General features: G+C 38.5%; 1 protein-coding gene across 3 annotated transcripts in view; it reads left to right on the top strand.

Moving 5' to 3' along the window:
* Positions 1 to 14698, top strand: part of GHR (growth hormone receptor) — a 293486-nt gene extending 278788 nt beyond the window's left edge. For all 3 annotated transcript variants that reach the window (XM_068990483.1, XM_068990482.1, XM_068990484.1), the window contains exons 9-10: positions 6890 to 6959; positions 13673 to 14698. In XM_068990483.1, coding sequence (XP_068846584.1) covers positions 6890 to 6959; positions 13673 to 14644 — 1042 coding nt within the window. In that variant the 3' untranslated portion in view covers positions 14645 to 14698. The remainder of the gene's footprint in view (positions 1 to 6889; positions 6960 to 13672) is intronic.
* Positions 14699 to 15683: the final 985 nt, after the last annotated feature.

The raw sequence follows: 15683 nt of genomic DNA, 5'->3' as shown, positions 1-15683 counted from the left end.
AAACGTTACTGCTATACATGTACATCTTTGTTGAGTCCACATAGAGACAACACAGGTCTCAGTTTTATCTGGAAAGTTGCACAGGATGTTAAGAGGGTGAGGCCAGTGACTACATTCCATGTGACATGCACCTTAAAGGTCTGAACTGATATTTATTCCAGGACCCTGAGGTAGCTTTGAGACTTTGGCTAAGTTTGACACAGTCCTAATATAAGAGCAAAAATTTAAGTGGTGAACTAAAGCTACTAGATAATTCAATCTAATAAAACCTTTCTTTAGACTTCATATGATACCAATCTTAAGTAAATTTGGGTTTATTTAAATTGCTTGGATACTTACAGTTTGGTATTTTACCTTCTTTTGTCAGAGATAAAATTCTAAGTTTGAGGATACCATTCTTCATCCTCTTGCAGCCAGAAGGCAGGTTTCAGTTATTATTCTGCCACTGTTGTTTGAGTTCATTTGAGTCCCTTTGTCTCTCTAGGACTCCATGTTCTCACGGGTAATTTGAGGGTGTTGGATTATATGATGTTTAAGTTTCCCTTAAGCTGTAAGGACCATTATTCTATTTTCATTCTTGAAAGAAACTCAGTATAGACTACTGAAACTTTTAATACAAAATATTGGAAAAGTTACTGGTTGGTATGGGTTGCCGGTTTTCTTACATTTAGAATATGCTTTAAGTCCCTTGGGTTAATCTTGTCCCTTCTCCTAAAATTAGGGTAGCTAACACTCCATTTGCCTGGGACTTTCCTGGTTTTAACACTAAAAATTCTGTATCTAGGCAAACAGAGACAGTTGGCTATTCTATCTAAAACCAAAGACAAGTTCTCCAGGTGAAGCCAGGAGGCATCTAGAAATCAAAATAGGCTCTATATTATGAATATATTGTGAAATTTTTTTACTTTGTTTTGAAGTTGTATAGCATTTGTAAACATCAAAACAGAATTTCAATAGAAGAATTCTAGAGTTACAGAGTGTCAAGCATGCTTAAAAGTCTCCAAGTGAATGCAGGAAGGATTATTTTTAGTAGAGTTTCATCTCTAATTTAATAATGTAAACTCAGGGGGACAAAATTAACTCTGGAAAATTTTGTTTTCTACCTTTCTAACAACATTGTCGTCTTAGAAATACGAGTATTATAAAGCAGTATAACAGCAGCTTTCAATTTGGGAGGGAGGAAGTTAGTAAATAAAATTCTAAACAATTATTTACTTAAATGTATTCATTACTTAAGTAATGCCAAAGGAGCCAAATTATTCTGTAGATTAATTTGAATTCACTGAACTGTCCAGTTAGGTGATAGGCTAATTTATATATAACTACAGCAGATAAACTCACTACATACATAAAGTAATTTACTTTTAATATTAGTTGTCAATTTCAAGTCATCACGAAAGCCAAGCAAAGTTATGTTGCTGAAATTACATTAGCTAACAATATTTGGAAGAAAAAGTCATCCTCTGATCAAATAGAATTACAGAGGAAATAGATTAACCTTTGTCTAAAAGATAGTTTTCTATGAATAATGAAGTTTTTAACTATGACACTTGGTCAAAATCACCAAATTGGAAAAAAATTTGAAAATCTATTTGTACTGCCAAACTCCCTGTTCTGAATTTAATTCTTTGCAACAAAAAACTTATCTTCCTTTTTCATATGCCCACAAAAACCCTTATCATTGTCTAAATTTCCATGTTCTAATGAAAGCAGGAAATGGTAGAAAATAGCTGTCAGCAAGTGTAGAAAGAACAATTAAAATAAAACTCAAAAGAATGAGATACTATGTCAGTTACCGCAGAACTTCAGGACTATAAAGGATTTCAGGTGCTCCTTGTGTTTGCTTGAGATTTTGTTAGCTCACAAACCAAGCCACTCCTCCCTTTCTTAATCCAAATCATTAAGAGTCAACTCTAGTAAAATGTATAGTGTAATTTGGTTTTGAATTAAACAATAAAGATCAGAAACATAGTTTCATGCCAGTTTATCTTTATTCTATACTCTGTTGCTCCCACCATACAACTTACTGTAGGCATCAAGCTATATGACTAAATCAGGAAGGAAATAACTGAATCAACATAAAACAGAAGTGGCAACCTGAAAGCCAGATTCAGCCTGCAGATCCATGTTTTGCTGGGGTTTTTTTTTTTCCTTCTGATTTTTGAGGAACGGTTTTGCTACAAAGTGTTTCTAAAACAGGGAATTTTCACACAAAAATCAAGATTACTAGATTATCTTTAAAAACAGAGATCTCGGACTTCCCTGGTGGTAGGTACAGTCGTTAAGAATCTGCCTGCCAGTGCAGGAGACATGTGTTCGATCCGTGGTCTGGGGAGATCCAACATGCTATGCACAACTAATCCTGTGCGTCACAGCTATTGAGCCTGTGCCCTAGAGCTCAGGAACTGCAGCTACTGAGACCACATGCTGCAAGCCACTGAAGCCCGCAGGCCCTAGAGTCCATGCTCTGCAATGAGAGAGGCCACTGCAGTGAGAAGCCCGTGCACCAAAACTAGAGTAGAACCCACGCCCCACAACTCGAGAGAAGCCTGGGCAGCAACAAAGACCAGAACACCCCAAATAAGAAATTTAAGTCACTGCCATATTAAAAAAAAAAAAAAAAAGTGAAATTCGGCTGATAATCCTGCATGGCAATATGTCCCGAGACAGAGGACCAACCATCCCATTCGAAAAGGGCACATGTTCTCTGTCGCAGTTCCCATCTCCCTATGACTGCCTTGGTCGCTCCAGGCTATAGGGTGTGCCACCCTAGCCTAAAGGCAGCAACACTTCCCTGACAGCTGACTCTCAAGTACCTAAATGCATCATCCTCTAAAAAAAAAAAAAGAGGGACCCATACAGAGTAAAGCATATTTGGGGATCTTTGCTTCCTGTAATTAGAGTTATGTTACATTTTTGGTTTTGAATCTGTAAAGCTCTATACAGTCAGCAAAAGGACATGGAGCTGACTGTGGCTCAGATCATCAGCTCCTTACTGCAAAATTCAGGCTTAAATAGAAGAAAGTAGGGAAAACCACTAGGCCTTTCAGGCATGACCTAAATCAAATCCCTTATGATTATACAGTAGAGGTGATGAATAGATTCAAAGGATTAGATCTGGGACACAGAGTATCTAAAGAACTATGGAAGTTCATAACATTGTACAGGAGGCAGTGACCAAAACCATCCCAAAGAAAAAGAAATGCAAGGAGGCAAAGTGGTTGTCTGGGGCAGGGGCAGGGGGCCTTTACAAATAGCTGAGAAAAGAAGAGAAGCGAAAGGCATGGGAGAAAGGGTAAAGCATACCAACTGAATGTAGAGTTCTAGGGAATAGCAAGGTGAGATAAGAAGCCCTTCTTAAATAATGCAAAGAAATAAAGAGAAACACTAGAATGGGAAAGACTAGAGATCTCTTCAATAAAATTGAAGATATCAAAGGAACATTTCATGCAAGGATGGGCAGGATAAAGGACAGAAATGGTAAGGACCTAACAGAAGCAGAAGAGATTAAAAAGAGGTGGCATGAATACACAAAACAACTATACAAAAAGGTCTTAATGACCCAGATAACCACGATGGTGTAGTCACTACCTAGAGCCAGACATCCTGGAGTATAAAGTCAAGTGGGCCTCAGGAAGCATTACTACAAACAAAGCTAGTGAACATGACAGAATTCCAACTAAGCTCTTTCAAATCCTGAAAGATGATGCTGCGAAAGTTCTGCACTCAATATGTCAGCAAATTTGGAAAATGCAGCAGTGGCCACAGGACTAGAAAAGATCAGTTTTCATTCCAGTCCCAAAGAAGGGCAATACCAAAGAGTGTTCAAGCTACTGTACAACTGTGCTCATTTCACATGCTAGCAAGGTAATACTCAAAATCCTTCAAGCTAGGCTTCAACAGTATGTGGACCAAGAACTTCCAGATATACCAGCTAAATTTAGAAAAGGCAGAGGAACCAGAGATCAAATTGCCAACATCTGCTGGATCGTGGGGAAAGCAAGGGAATTCCAGAAAAACATTTACTTCTGCTTCATTGACTATGCTAAAGCCTTTGATTGTGTGGATCACAACAAACTAGAAAATTCCTAAAGAGATGGAAATACCAGATGGAAATATCACTTCACCTGTCTCGTGAGAAACTTGTATGCAATAGTTAGAACCAGACACAGAACAACAGAATGGTTCAAAATTGGGAGAGGAGTACATCAAGGCTATATATTGTCACCCTGCTTATTAAATTTATTTGCAGAGTATCATGCTAAATGCTGGGCTGGATGAATCACAAACTGGAAGCAAGACTGCCGGGAGAAATATCAATAACCTCAGCTATGCAGATGACACCACTCTAATGGCAGAAAGCAAAGAGGAACAAAAGAGTCTCTTGATGAGGGTGAAAAGACAGTGAAAAAGTTGGCTTGAAACAACATTCAAAAAAAACTAAGATTATAGCATCCAGTCCCATCACTTTATGGCAAATAGAAGGGGAAAAGGGAAGTAGTGACAGATTTTCTTTTCTTGGGCTCCAAAATCACTGCCGACAGTGACTGCAGCCATGAAATTAAAAGATGCTGCTCCATGGAAGGAAAGCTATCACACATCTAGACAGCATATTAGAAAGCAGAGATATCACTTTGCCAACAAAGGTCCATATAGTCAAAAAAAGCTATGGTTTTTCCAGTAGTCATGTACGTATGTGAGAGTTAGACCATAAAGAAAGCTGAGTGCTGAAGAACTGATTCTTTTGAATTGTGATGCTGGGAGAGTCCCTTGGACAGCAAGGAGATCAAATAGTCAATCCTAAAGGAAATCAGTCCTGACTAATTCATCGGAAAGACTGATGCTAAAGCTGAAACTCCAATACTTTGGCCACCTGATTCAAAGAACCGACTCATTGGAAAAGACCCTGATGCTGGGAAAGACTGGGGGCAGCTGAGAATGAGATGGTTAGATAGCAACACCAACTCAAGGGACATGAGTTTAAGCAAACTCCAGAAGTTAATGGAGAATAGAGGAGCCTGCTGGTGTGCTGCAGTCCATGGGATTGCAAAAGTCAGACATGAGTTAGCAACTAAACAACAACAGAACCTGTGAATTATTTATTTAGAAATGCAGAACCAAGTTAACCCAGCAGCATGACAGAAAGCAAAGGGCATGGATTTTGGAGTCAGCTGCTTTGAATTTGAGTGCCAGCTGAACCAAGTATTAGTATGTGATTTGAACATGTTCCTTAAATCTCTAAATCTTTCCACAGATATCTTCTTCCTCCCCCTCGTCGTGGTAACCACCAAAGGAAATGTTTAGCGCAAGTGTTGGCAAAGTTGTTTTTAAAATAACCGAACAGTAAATCTTCGGCTTTCTGGGCTATGCAGTCTCTGTCAGTACTACTTAATTCTGCCACTGTGGCATGAAAGCAGCCATAGATAATATGTAAACTATGCTACATAGATAATATGTAAAATGAACTTGACTCCATGTTCTAAAAAAACTTGCTTTACAAAAACAGAGGGCAGAACAGATTTGGCCCACAGACTGAAATTTGCCAACACAGTTTCAGTGTTTGGAGGCATTATTAGAGGCATTCAAAAGTGGTAGCAGTTACTAATAGCATGCTTTTTTTTTTTCCTATTATTTCTGTTCATCAGTAACAATTTAACACTTGTCCCACTAAGTAAAACTAGTAAGTCTACTCAAATTCAACTTACCAAATGAAATTTGCCTTGGATTAGGTTAAAAAGCAATTAAAACATTCAGAGAATAGGTTCCCTATTGAGTGCTGTGCTTAGTTGCTCAGTCATGTGTGACTCTTTTCAACCTCATGGACTGTAACCCACCAGGCTCCTCTGTCCATGGGGATTCTTCAGGCAAGAATACTGGAGTGGGTTGCCATGCTCTCCTTCAGGGGATCTTCCCAACCCAGGGATCAAACTAGGCTCTCCTGCACTGCTGGCAGATTCTTTACCAGCTGAGCTACCCAGGACGCCCTCCCTATTGAGTAGACCAGACTATTTATTCACACTGAGTAGAATATCATCTGATATCCAAAAATCAGATTGGAATGTATTATCTCTATTCCAGAGCCACAATGTTGATTTTAAAATGAAAACTCTATTCACACCACTAATGAAATAGACAAATGATTTACTCAGATTTATTCAGGCAATGTTTCTCTGTGCCAGAAATTTTCTAGGTGCTGAGAATACCCTTAGGCACAAGATAGGCAGGATAGACATTGAAATAAATTATGGTCAAAAGTAATGTAAATATTTGGAACAGAAAATTTAAGTGCATTATAGAATTGTGTATATAAACCTGTGCTGATTAGAAGTAGTTCAAATTTAACTGAAATGAACCATGCAATGACATCCTGGCTAATGAGATTATCTTAGATAATTTTATAATTCATGTGAGCATTGTGGTATGAATTTATCTCAGCCCATTCTTTTTTTAGGGTGCATATCTCTACATGGATTGGCTCTTTCTCCTCCCCTTCCCCAACAAATTATGGATATGTATTAAAATTACCTCCTTATAACTGACATGGAAATTGGCTTCAGATGGAATTAAATGTCTAACTCCCAATTCTGAAACTTTATAAAAGACATTAAGGAAAAGTTATAGGAAAACCACATTTTATTTAAATTCACTTTAGATGAGGATTGTTTGGGTTTTTTCCGTTCTTTAGTTTTGCCTCATCATTCACTGCTTAATGCTTTTCCTTCTCTTTCTCAGATTCACTTATTCCAAATATTACTTATATTACTTTATATTAGAAATAATATAAAGTTACTTTATATTAGTAATATTAGTAATAATATTGTCAATATTTTATTTCTGTCTTTGAGATGAGGATGAGTAACTTACATCAAAACAAAATTTTGTTTTCAAGGATTAAGATGCTGATTCTACCCCCAGTTCCAGTTCCAAAGATTAAAGGAATTGATCCAGATCTCCTCAAGGTAATTAACAAAATATCTAAGTTGTACATGATACTAATTAAATGTTACCTTAAGAACAGAGCCTTATGTTGAAACCTTTTCCAAGCTATATGTATCACATTTAATTTTTTATATTCCTTCTGGGAAAAGTTTTTAAAAATACATCCCTTAAAATTATGAGAATGTCTTATGTATTTAAAAGTTATTGACTTCTGAATCAAGATGACAGAGTACTAAACATGAAGCTCACCTCCTCCCACAAATTTATCAAAAATACATCTACATATGGATTGATCCTCAGAGAATATCTACTGAACACTGGCAGAAGACATCCAAACTCTAGAAAGGGCAAGAAACTCTCCATGTAACTGGGTAGGACAAAAGAATAAAGAAAGAAATTGGAAAGGAACTCCACCCCAGGAAGTCCCTTCACTGGTGGAGAGATCAGCCAGGACAGATGGGGAGCTTCAGAGCTTTCGAGAACACAGGAACTGGTTTGTAGCAGCTAGCATGTAGAGAAACCTGAACAGATGGTCAGCGCCCCTCCCCTGCACTCCCCAGCCAGAGACCCATGTCCACTGGTGCAGGCTGGGTGCTGAAGCTCAGGCTTCAGAGATTAGACCCAGGGAAAGGACTTGGGTTGGTTGTGTTAAAACAGCCTGAAGGGGCTGCAGTTTGGTGTAACCGCACCTGAGGATGTACATGGTGGAAGCCTGGACCATCTTAGAGGCTAGGCACCGTTGTTTGGGTAAGGGTTGGGGTGGGACCTTACAGCCTGCTCTCAGGTAACAGGCATTCCCCCTCCCCCACCCCACCAGCTCCAAGAGATATCACAAGCTACTACCCACCCCCACACTTCAGGAGTGGTCATGAGCTGACACCACCTTCCTTGTAAACTCAAGGAGTACCTCACCACCTCTGCTCCCAACACATGCTCCAGGGGCACACATGAGCCACCACAGATTACCTGAGGATTGGGCACCAGCTATCACACTTGCACACTCTCCTTATCAAGGGAATAAGGCCAGAAGATACTGAGGAAAAAAGTGACAGGCATCCATAATAAAAACAAACTACTAGAGTGGATTGCCAATTTCCCTCTCCAGGGGATCTTCCCAACCCAGAGATCAAACCCATATCTCTTGCATTGGCAGGCATATTCTTTACCACTGAGGAATGAGGGAGGCCTCTGACTGTGTGGATCACAATAAACTGGAAAATTCTGAAAGAGATGGGAATACTAGACCACTGGACCTGCCTTTCGAGGAATCTGTATGCAGGTCTGGAAGCAACAGTTAGAACTGGGCATGGAACAACAGACTGGTTCCAAACAGGAAAAGGAGTACGTCAAGGCTGTATATTGTCACCCTGCTTATTTAACTTATATGCAGAATATATCATGAGAAATGCTGGGCTGGATGAAGCACAAGCTGGAATCAAGATTGCCAGGAGAAATATCAATAACCTCAGATATGCAAGTGATATCACCCTTATGGCAGAGAGTGAAGAACTAAAGAGCCTCTTGATGAAAGTGAAAGAGGAGAGTGAAAAAGTTGGCTTAAAACTCAACATTCAGAAAATGAAGATTATGGCATCTGGTCCCATCACTTCCTGGCAAATAGGTGGGGAAACAATGGAAACAGTGAGGGACTTTACTTTTTAGGGGCTCCAAAATCACTGCAGATGGTGACTGCAGCCATGAAATTAAAAGACGCTTGCTCCTTGGACGAAAAGCTATGACAAACCTAGACAGCATGCTAAAAAGCAAAGACATTATTTTGCCAACAAAGGCCCATCTACTCAAAGCTATGGTTTTTCTAATAGTCATGTATGGATGTGAGAGTTGGACTGTGAAGAAAGCTGAGTGCCAAAGAATTGATGCTTTTGAACTGTGGTGTTGGAGAAGACTCTTGAGAGTCTCTTGGACTGCAAGGAGACCAAACCTGTCAATCCTAAATAAATCATTCCTGAATATTCATTTTAAGGACTGATGCTGAAGCTGAAACTCCATTACTTTGGCCACCTGAGGCAAAGAACTGACTCATTGGAAAAGACCCTGTTGCTGGGAAAGATTGAAGGCAGGAGGAGAAGGGGACAACTGAGGATGGGATGGTTGGATGGCATCACCAACTTAATGAACATGAGTTTGAGTAAACTCCAGGAGTTGGTGATGGTCAGGGAAGCCCGGCATGCTGCAGTCCATGGGGTCACAAAAAGTTGGACACAACTGAGCAACTGAACTGAACAGACTTCCATACCTAAAGGGCCTCCCTGGTGCCTCAGCTAGTAAAGAACCCACCAGTCAATGCAAGAGATGCAGGTTCAATCCCTGGGATGGGTAGACACCTGGAGAAGGAAATGGCAAACCATTCCAGTATTCTTGCCTGGAAAATTCCATGGATAGAGGAGCCTAGCAGGCTATAGTCCATGGATCACAAAGAGTCAGACATGACTGAGCGTACACACATACAAAGGAAATACTGAAAGGCTTTCTCTAAACATAGAAGAAGTAAGAATATATAGAGAAGAGGAAATCACAGTTAGAAAGTAAATCACCTAAATAAACCAGTACACAGATATTTTTTTAATGTTTGTGAAAGTGATGATAACCCAAATGAACAGCAAAAGGATGAACATGAAGATGTAAGAGGATATCAAAATCCTAAAATGTGGGAGAAAAGAGTACAAAATGTAAAATTTTTTAATCATTTTCTAGAATGTGTTTGAGCCTGTATGATTACCAGTCTAAGGCAGGTAGAATATAATATGGTATATACATACTTGAAAAAAACAAGGTAACCACAAATTTAAAACATAACAACAGATTCACAAAAACCAGAAAGAACATAATACAAAAATAATTCAAACCACACAAAAAAAGGAGGGGGACAAGGAAGAAATTTAAAAATCACTGGGAAAGCAGGACTTAAAATAGCAATAAATACGTATCAATTAATAATTACCTTAAATGTCAGTGGACGAAACGTCCCAATCAGAATACACAGAGTGGCAGACTGTGTGAAAAAATGAGAGCCTACATTATGTTGCCTACAGGAGACCCAGTTTAGAGCAAAGGACACACAGATTGAAAGGTGATGGGGGAAGATTTCATGCAAATGGAAATGACAAAGTGGGAATCACAATACACATGTCAGACAAAACATACCTTAAAATAAAGGCCATAAAAAAATAAAGAAGGACACTATATAAAGATAAAAGGATCAATACAAGAAAAGAACTTTATCCTCATCAACATATATGCAACTAATGTTGCAGCACCCAAATACATAAAACAGATCCTAACAGATATAAAGGGAGAAACCAACAGGAATACAGTAATAGTATGAGACCTTTAACACCGTACTCACATCAGTGGACAGATCTTCTAGACAGAAATCAAGGCAACAGGGGTCATAAATGACATGATAGAACAGTTAGACCTAATTGATATTTTCAGGACATTATATCCATAAAAAAACAGAATACACATTATTTAAATGCTCATGAAATATTCTCTAGGATTGACCACATACTGGGGCACAAAAACAGGCCTCAACAAAGAATATAGAAATTATCTCAAGCATCTTTTCTGACCACAATGGCATGAAACTAAAAGTCAACCACAGAAAAAGAAATGAAATAAAAATGATCACAAATCAATATGCTACTAAAAAACCAATGAGTCAATGATGAAAGTAAATTAAAAACTACCTTGAGAAAGATGACAATGAAAATACAACCATACAAAATCTTTGAGATGTAGCAAAAGCAGTTCTTAGAGGGAAATTTATAGCTATACAGGCCTTCCTCATCAAAACAAGAAAAAAACCTAATCTACCACTTGAAGTAGAAAACAAACAAAACATAAAATCAGCAAAAGGACGGAAATAATCAAGATCAAAGAGGAAATAAATAAAACAGTGGTTAAAAATAGAAAGAAAAAAAAAAAACAATAAAACCAAAAGTTCATTCTTTGAAAAGGTAAACAAGATTGATAAACCTCTGGCCAGGCTCACCAAGAAGAAGAAAGAGAACCCAAAGAAACAAGAAATGAGAAAGGAGACATAAAAACTGATATCACAATAATAACAAAGACCATAGGGAATGCTATAAACAATTATATGCCAACAAATTTGACAACCTAGAAGAAATGGACAAGTTTCCAGAAACATACCCACCAGATTTGAATCACAGCCCACCAAAGTTGAATCAAGAAATAGATAATTAGAAAAGACCAATCACTAGAGGTAAAATGGAATATGTAATTTTAAAATTAACTATAAAGAAAAGTCCAGGACCAGATGGCTTCACAGGTGAATTCTACCAAACATACAAAGAAGTCATTCCAAGTTCACAAGGATGTTCAACTCACACAAGTCAATGTGATACACAAACAAAAGACAAAATCACATGATCATCTCAAGAAAAAAGACCATCTGACAAAATTTCACATCCACTCATGATAGAACTCTTACCAAAGTGGGTATGAAGGGAACATATCGCAACATAATAAAAGCCAAATGACAAACCCACACCCAATGTAATAGCCAATGGTGAAAAGCTGAAAGCCTTCATGCTAAAATCTAGAACAGGACCAGGATGCCCACTCTCACTTCTTCTATTTAACATAGTATTGGAAGTCCTAGCCAGAGAAACCAGACAAGAAAAAGAAAATGTATCCAAGTTGGAAGGGAAGAGGCCAACTGTTACATGCAGATGACTTACATATAAGGCATTTTACCATCAGGGCTTCCCTGGTAGCTCAGACAGTAAAAAATCTACTTGTAATACAGGAGACCTGGGTTCAATCCCTGGGTTGGAAGGATCCCCTGGAGAAGGGCATGGGAACCCATTCCAGTATTCTTGCCTGAAGAATCCCCATGGACAGAGGAACCTCCTAGGCTGTAGTCCATGGGGTCACAAAGAGTTGCACACGACTGAGCAACTAACACATACATACCATCAAGCTCCTAGAAGAGATCATAGGCAAAACATTCTCTGACATAAATCATATCAATGTATTCTTAGGTCAGTTTCCCAAGGCAATAGAAATAAAAGCAAAAATAAACAAATGGGACTTAATCAAACTTACAAGCTTTTGCACAGCAAAAGAAACCATAAAGGAAAAGAACCTACATAATGGGAGAAAGTATTTGCAAATAATGAGACCAACAAGGGCTTCATTTCCAAAATATGAAAACAGCTCATACAACTCAACAACAACAATAAAAACCCAATTGAAAACTGGGCAGAAGACCTAAACAGACATTTCTTCAAAGAAGAAATACAAATGGCCAATAGGCACATGAAAAGATGTTAAACATTGTTAATTATTAGAGAAGCACAAATCAAAACTACAACAACGTACCACCTCACACCAGTCAGAATGGCTATCATTAAAAACTACAAATAACAGATGCTGGAGAGGATGTGAACAAAAGGGAACCCTCCTACACTGTTGGAATGTAAGTTGGTACAGCCACTATGGAAAATATTTATAGTATGGAGATTTCTCAGAAAACTAAAGAATTACCATATGATTCAAGCTTTTTGTTGGCAGGAAAGCTGACAAAGCTAGACAGTGTGATGAAAAGTGGAGACATTACTCTGCCGACAAAGGTCTGTATAGTCAAAGCTTTGGTCTTCCCAGTGGTCACATACAGTTGTGAGAGATGGACTGTAAAGAAGGCAGAGCACCAAAGAATTGATGCCTTCAAACTGTGGTGATGGAGAAGCTCCTGAAAGTCCCCTGTACAGCAAGGAGATCAAACCAGTCAATCTTAAGGGAGATCAATCCTGAATACTCATTGGAAGGACTGATGCTGAAGCAGCAGTGTTTTCTTCATCTGATGACAACAGCCAACTCATCAAAAAAGTCCCTGATGCTGGGAAAGATTGAGGGCAGAAGGAGAAGAGGGCATCAGAGGATAAGATGGCTGAATGGCATCACTGATGCAATGGACATTAACTTGGGCAAACTTTGGAAGATGGAGAGGGACAGGGAGGCCTGGCGTGCTGTGGTCTATGGGGTCGCAAAGAGTCAGACACGACTGGCGACTGAATAACAACAGTGATCCAACAGTCCCACTTCTAGACATATATCCAGACAAAACTCTAATCCAAGAAGATGCATGCACCCCTGTGTTCATAGAATCACTATTCACAATAGCCAAGACTTGGAAACAACCTAAATGTCCATCAACAGATGAATGAATAAAGATGTGGTACATATATACAATGGAATACTACTCAGCCTTTTAAAAAAGAATGAAATAATGCTATTTGTAGCAACAAGGATGCAACTAGAGATTATCATACTAAGTGAAGTAAATCATAAAGAGAAAGACATATACCATATGATACCACTTATATGTGGAATCTAAAATATGATACTAATGAATCTATGTACAAAACAAAAACAGACTCACAGACATAGAGAACAGACTCATGATTGCCAAGGGGCAGAGGGTTGGAGGAGGGATGGTGTGATGCTGGGGTGAGCAGATATAAGCTATTACATATGGAATGGATAAACAAGGTCCTTCTGTATAGCACAGAGAACTATGTTCAGTATCCTCTGATGAACCATAATGGAAAATTTTAAAAAAGAAAAGTTGTTCACTAATGTATTTGTTATATGGTTTGTTATATGATTTTGTTACTGATTAGACTCAATATTATTTGTTAAATCAATTGTTGTGAGTTTACTTTCATAGATCTTTTCTATTTTATAGGAAGGAAAATTAGAAGAGGTGAATACAATCTTAGCCATTCATGACAACTATAAACACGAATTCTACAATGATGACTCTTGGGTTGAATTTATTGAACTAGATATTGATGACCCTGATGAGAAGACTGAAGAGTCAGACACAGACAGACTTCTAAGCAATGACCATGAAAAATCACTCAATATCTTTGGGGCAAAGGATGATGACTCTGGGCGTACCAGCTGTTATGAACCTGACATTCTGGAGACTGATTTCCATGTCAGTGACATGTGCGATGGTACTTCAGAGGTTGCTCAGCCACAAAGGTTAAAAGGGGAAGCAGATATCTTGTGCCTTGATCAGAAGAATCAAAATAACTCACCTTCTAATGATGCTGCCCCTGCTAGCCAGCAGCCCAGTGTTATCCTAGTAGAGGAAAACAAACCAAGACCACTTCCTATTGGTGGAACTGAGTCAACTCATCAAGCTGTCCATACACAGCTCAGCAATCCAAGTTCATTGGCAAACATTGATTTTTATGCCCAGGTAAGCGACATTACACCAGCAGGGAATGTGGTCCTTTCCCCAGGCCAAAAGAATAAGACTGGGAACCCCCAGTGTGACACGCACCCAGAAGTGGTCACACCCAGCCAAGCAAACTTCATCGTGGACAGCGCTTACTTCTGCGAGGTAGATGCCAAAAAGTACATTGCCCTGGCCCCTGATGTCAAGGCTGAATCACATGTAGAGCCAAGCTTTAACCAGGAAGACATTTACATCACCACAGAAAGCCTTACCACTACAGCCGGGAGGTCAGGGACAGCAGAACATGTTCCAAGTTCTGAGATACCTGTCCCAGATTATACCTCCATTCATATAGTACAGTCTCCACAGGGCCTCGTACTCAATGCGACTGCCCTGCCTTTGCCTGACAAAGAGTTTCTCTCATCATGTGGCTATGTGAGCACAGACCAACTGAACAAAATCATGCCGTAGCTTTTCTTTGATTTCCCATGAGCTACCCATTGAATGGCACAGGGTTGGCTGGGGCATGAATGCTTAAACCAAAACAATGTTTAAACTTTTTTGGGGGAGGGGGATGAGTTGAGGGTGGGGAATATGAATTCTAAATGCCTTTTCCTGAAATGTTGAAACATAATATTAAAAAAATAAGAATCCTTAATCAGATAAATATTCCTGTTGTGAATTGTAAATATTTTAAAGAACTATCTCAAAGACTGTTTAGTGGCAGTAATTGTCTTGTTATTGTGGGTGTTAATTTTGTGCTACTAAGCATTGAATGGCTATGTTTTTTAATGTATAGTGAATCATACTTTTTGAAAAAGCGAAAAATCAGGTGGCTTTTGCAGTTCAGGAAGATTGAATGCAAATCATAGCACAGGCTAATTTTTTTTTTTTATAATTGGGAACTAAAATTATAGGTAAGAAGACAAGAAATAGTTTGGATACATAAAACATTTATTTTGGCATAAAATGGATAAAGATATTTTTAATAATTTACACTTTAAGCATGGCTATTTTCTATTACACTGTACACGGTGTATTGTAGTTCATGCCAACCCATCTAAAGAATGTAATAACTGCAGTCTAAAGCTGGTTTAATGCTTTGGTCAATGCACCTGAAGAAAAACTAGTTTTTTACAAGGCCCTTTTTATACCTCCTAAAACTCTTTGATTCTGAAATGACTGTAGTTAGCTGCATTATTGGAAAGTACTCATCTTATCTGAATTTGTAAACAAATATTTGTTAATTTAGAAAACTTTTAAATGTCTGCACAAATCAACTTACCATGAACCAAAAAAATAAAAATAAAAAACACAGAAGAACAACAAAAAAACACCTTTTCTTACCCAAGTTTTGGTTCATGTCAGAGGGCTACATACTAAGAGAAGTAGAAATTACAGCTCATTCCTATTGACCAGGATGCTTAATCACTGCAGTACCCTGGAAAAAAGTGTCTTAGTGCATGCATATCATAAGAATCAAGCCTTAGAACCTCCACCGCAATGTCTT

This window comes from Capricornis sumatraensis, chromosome 18 (genome assembly GCF_032405125.1).
Source record: "Capricornis sumatraensis isolate serow.1 chromosome 18, serow.2, whole genome shotgun sequence".
NCBI lineage: Eukaryota > Metazoa > Chordata > Mammalia > Artiodactyla > Bovidae > Capricornis > Capricornis sumatraensis.
Note: the sequence above shows the minus strand (reverse complement) of the source record. Positions and strands in the feature narration are given on the sequence as shown.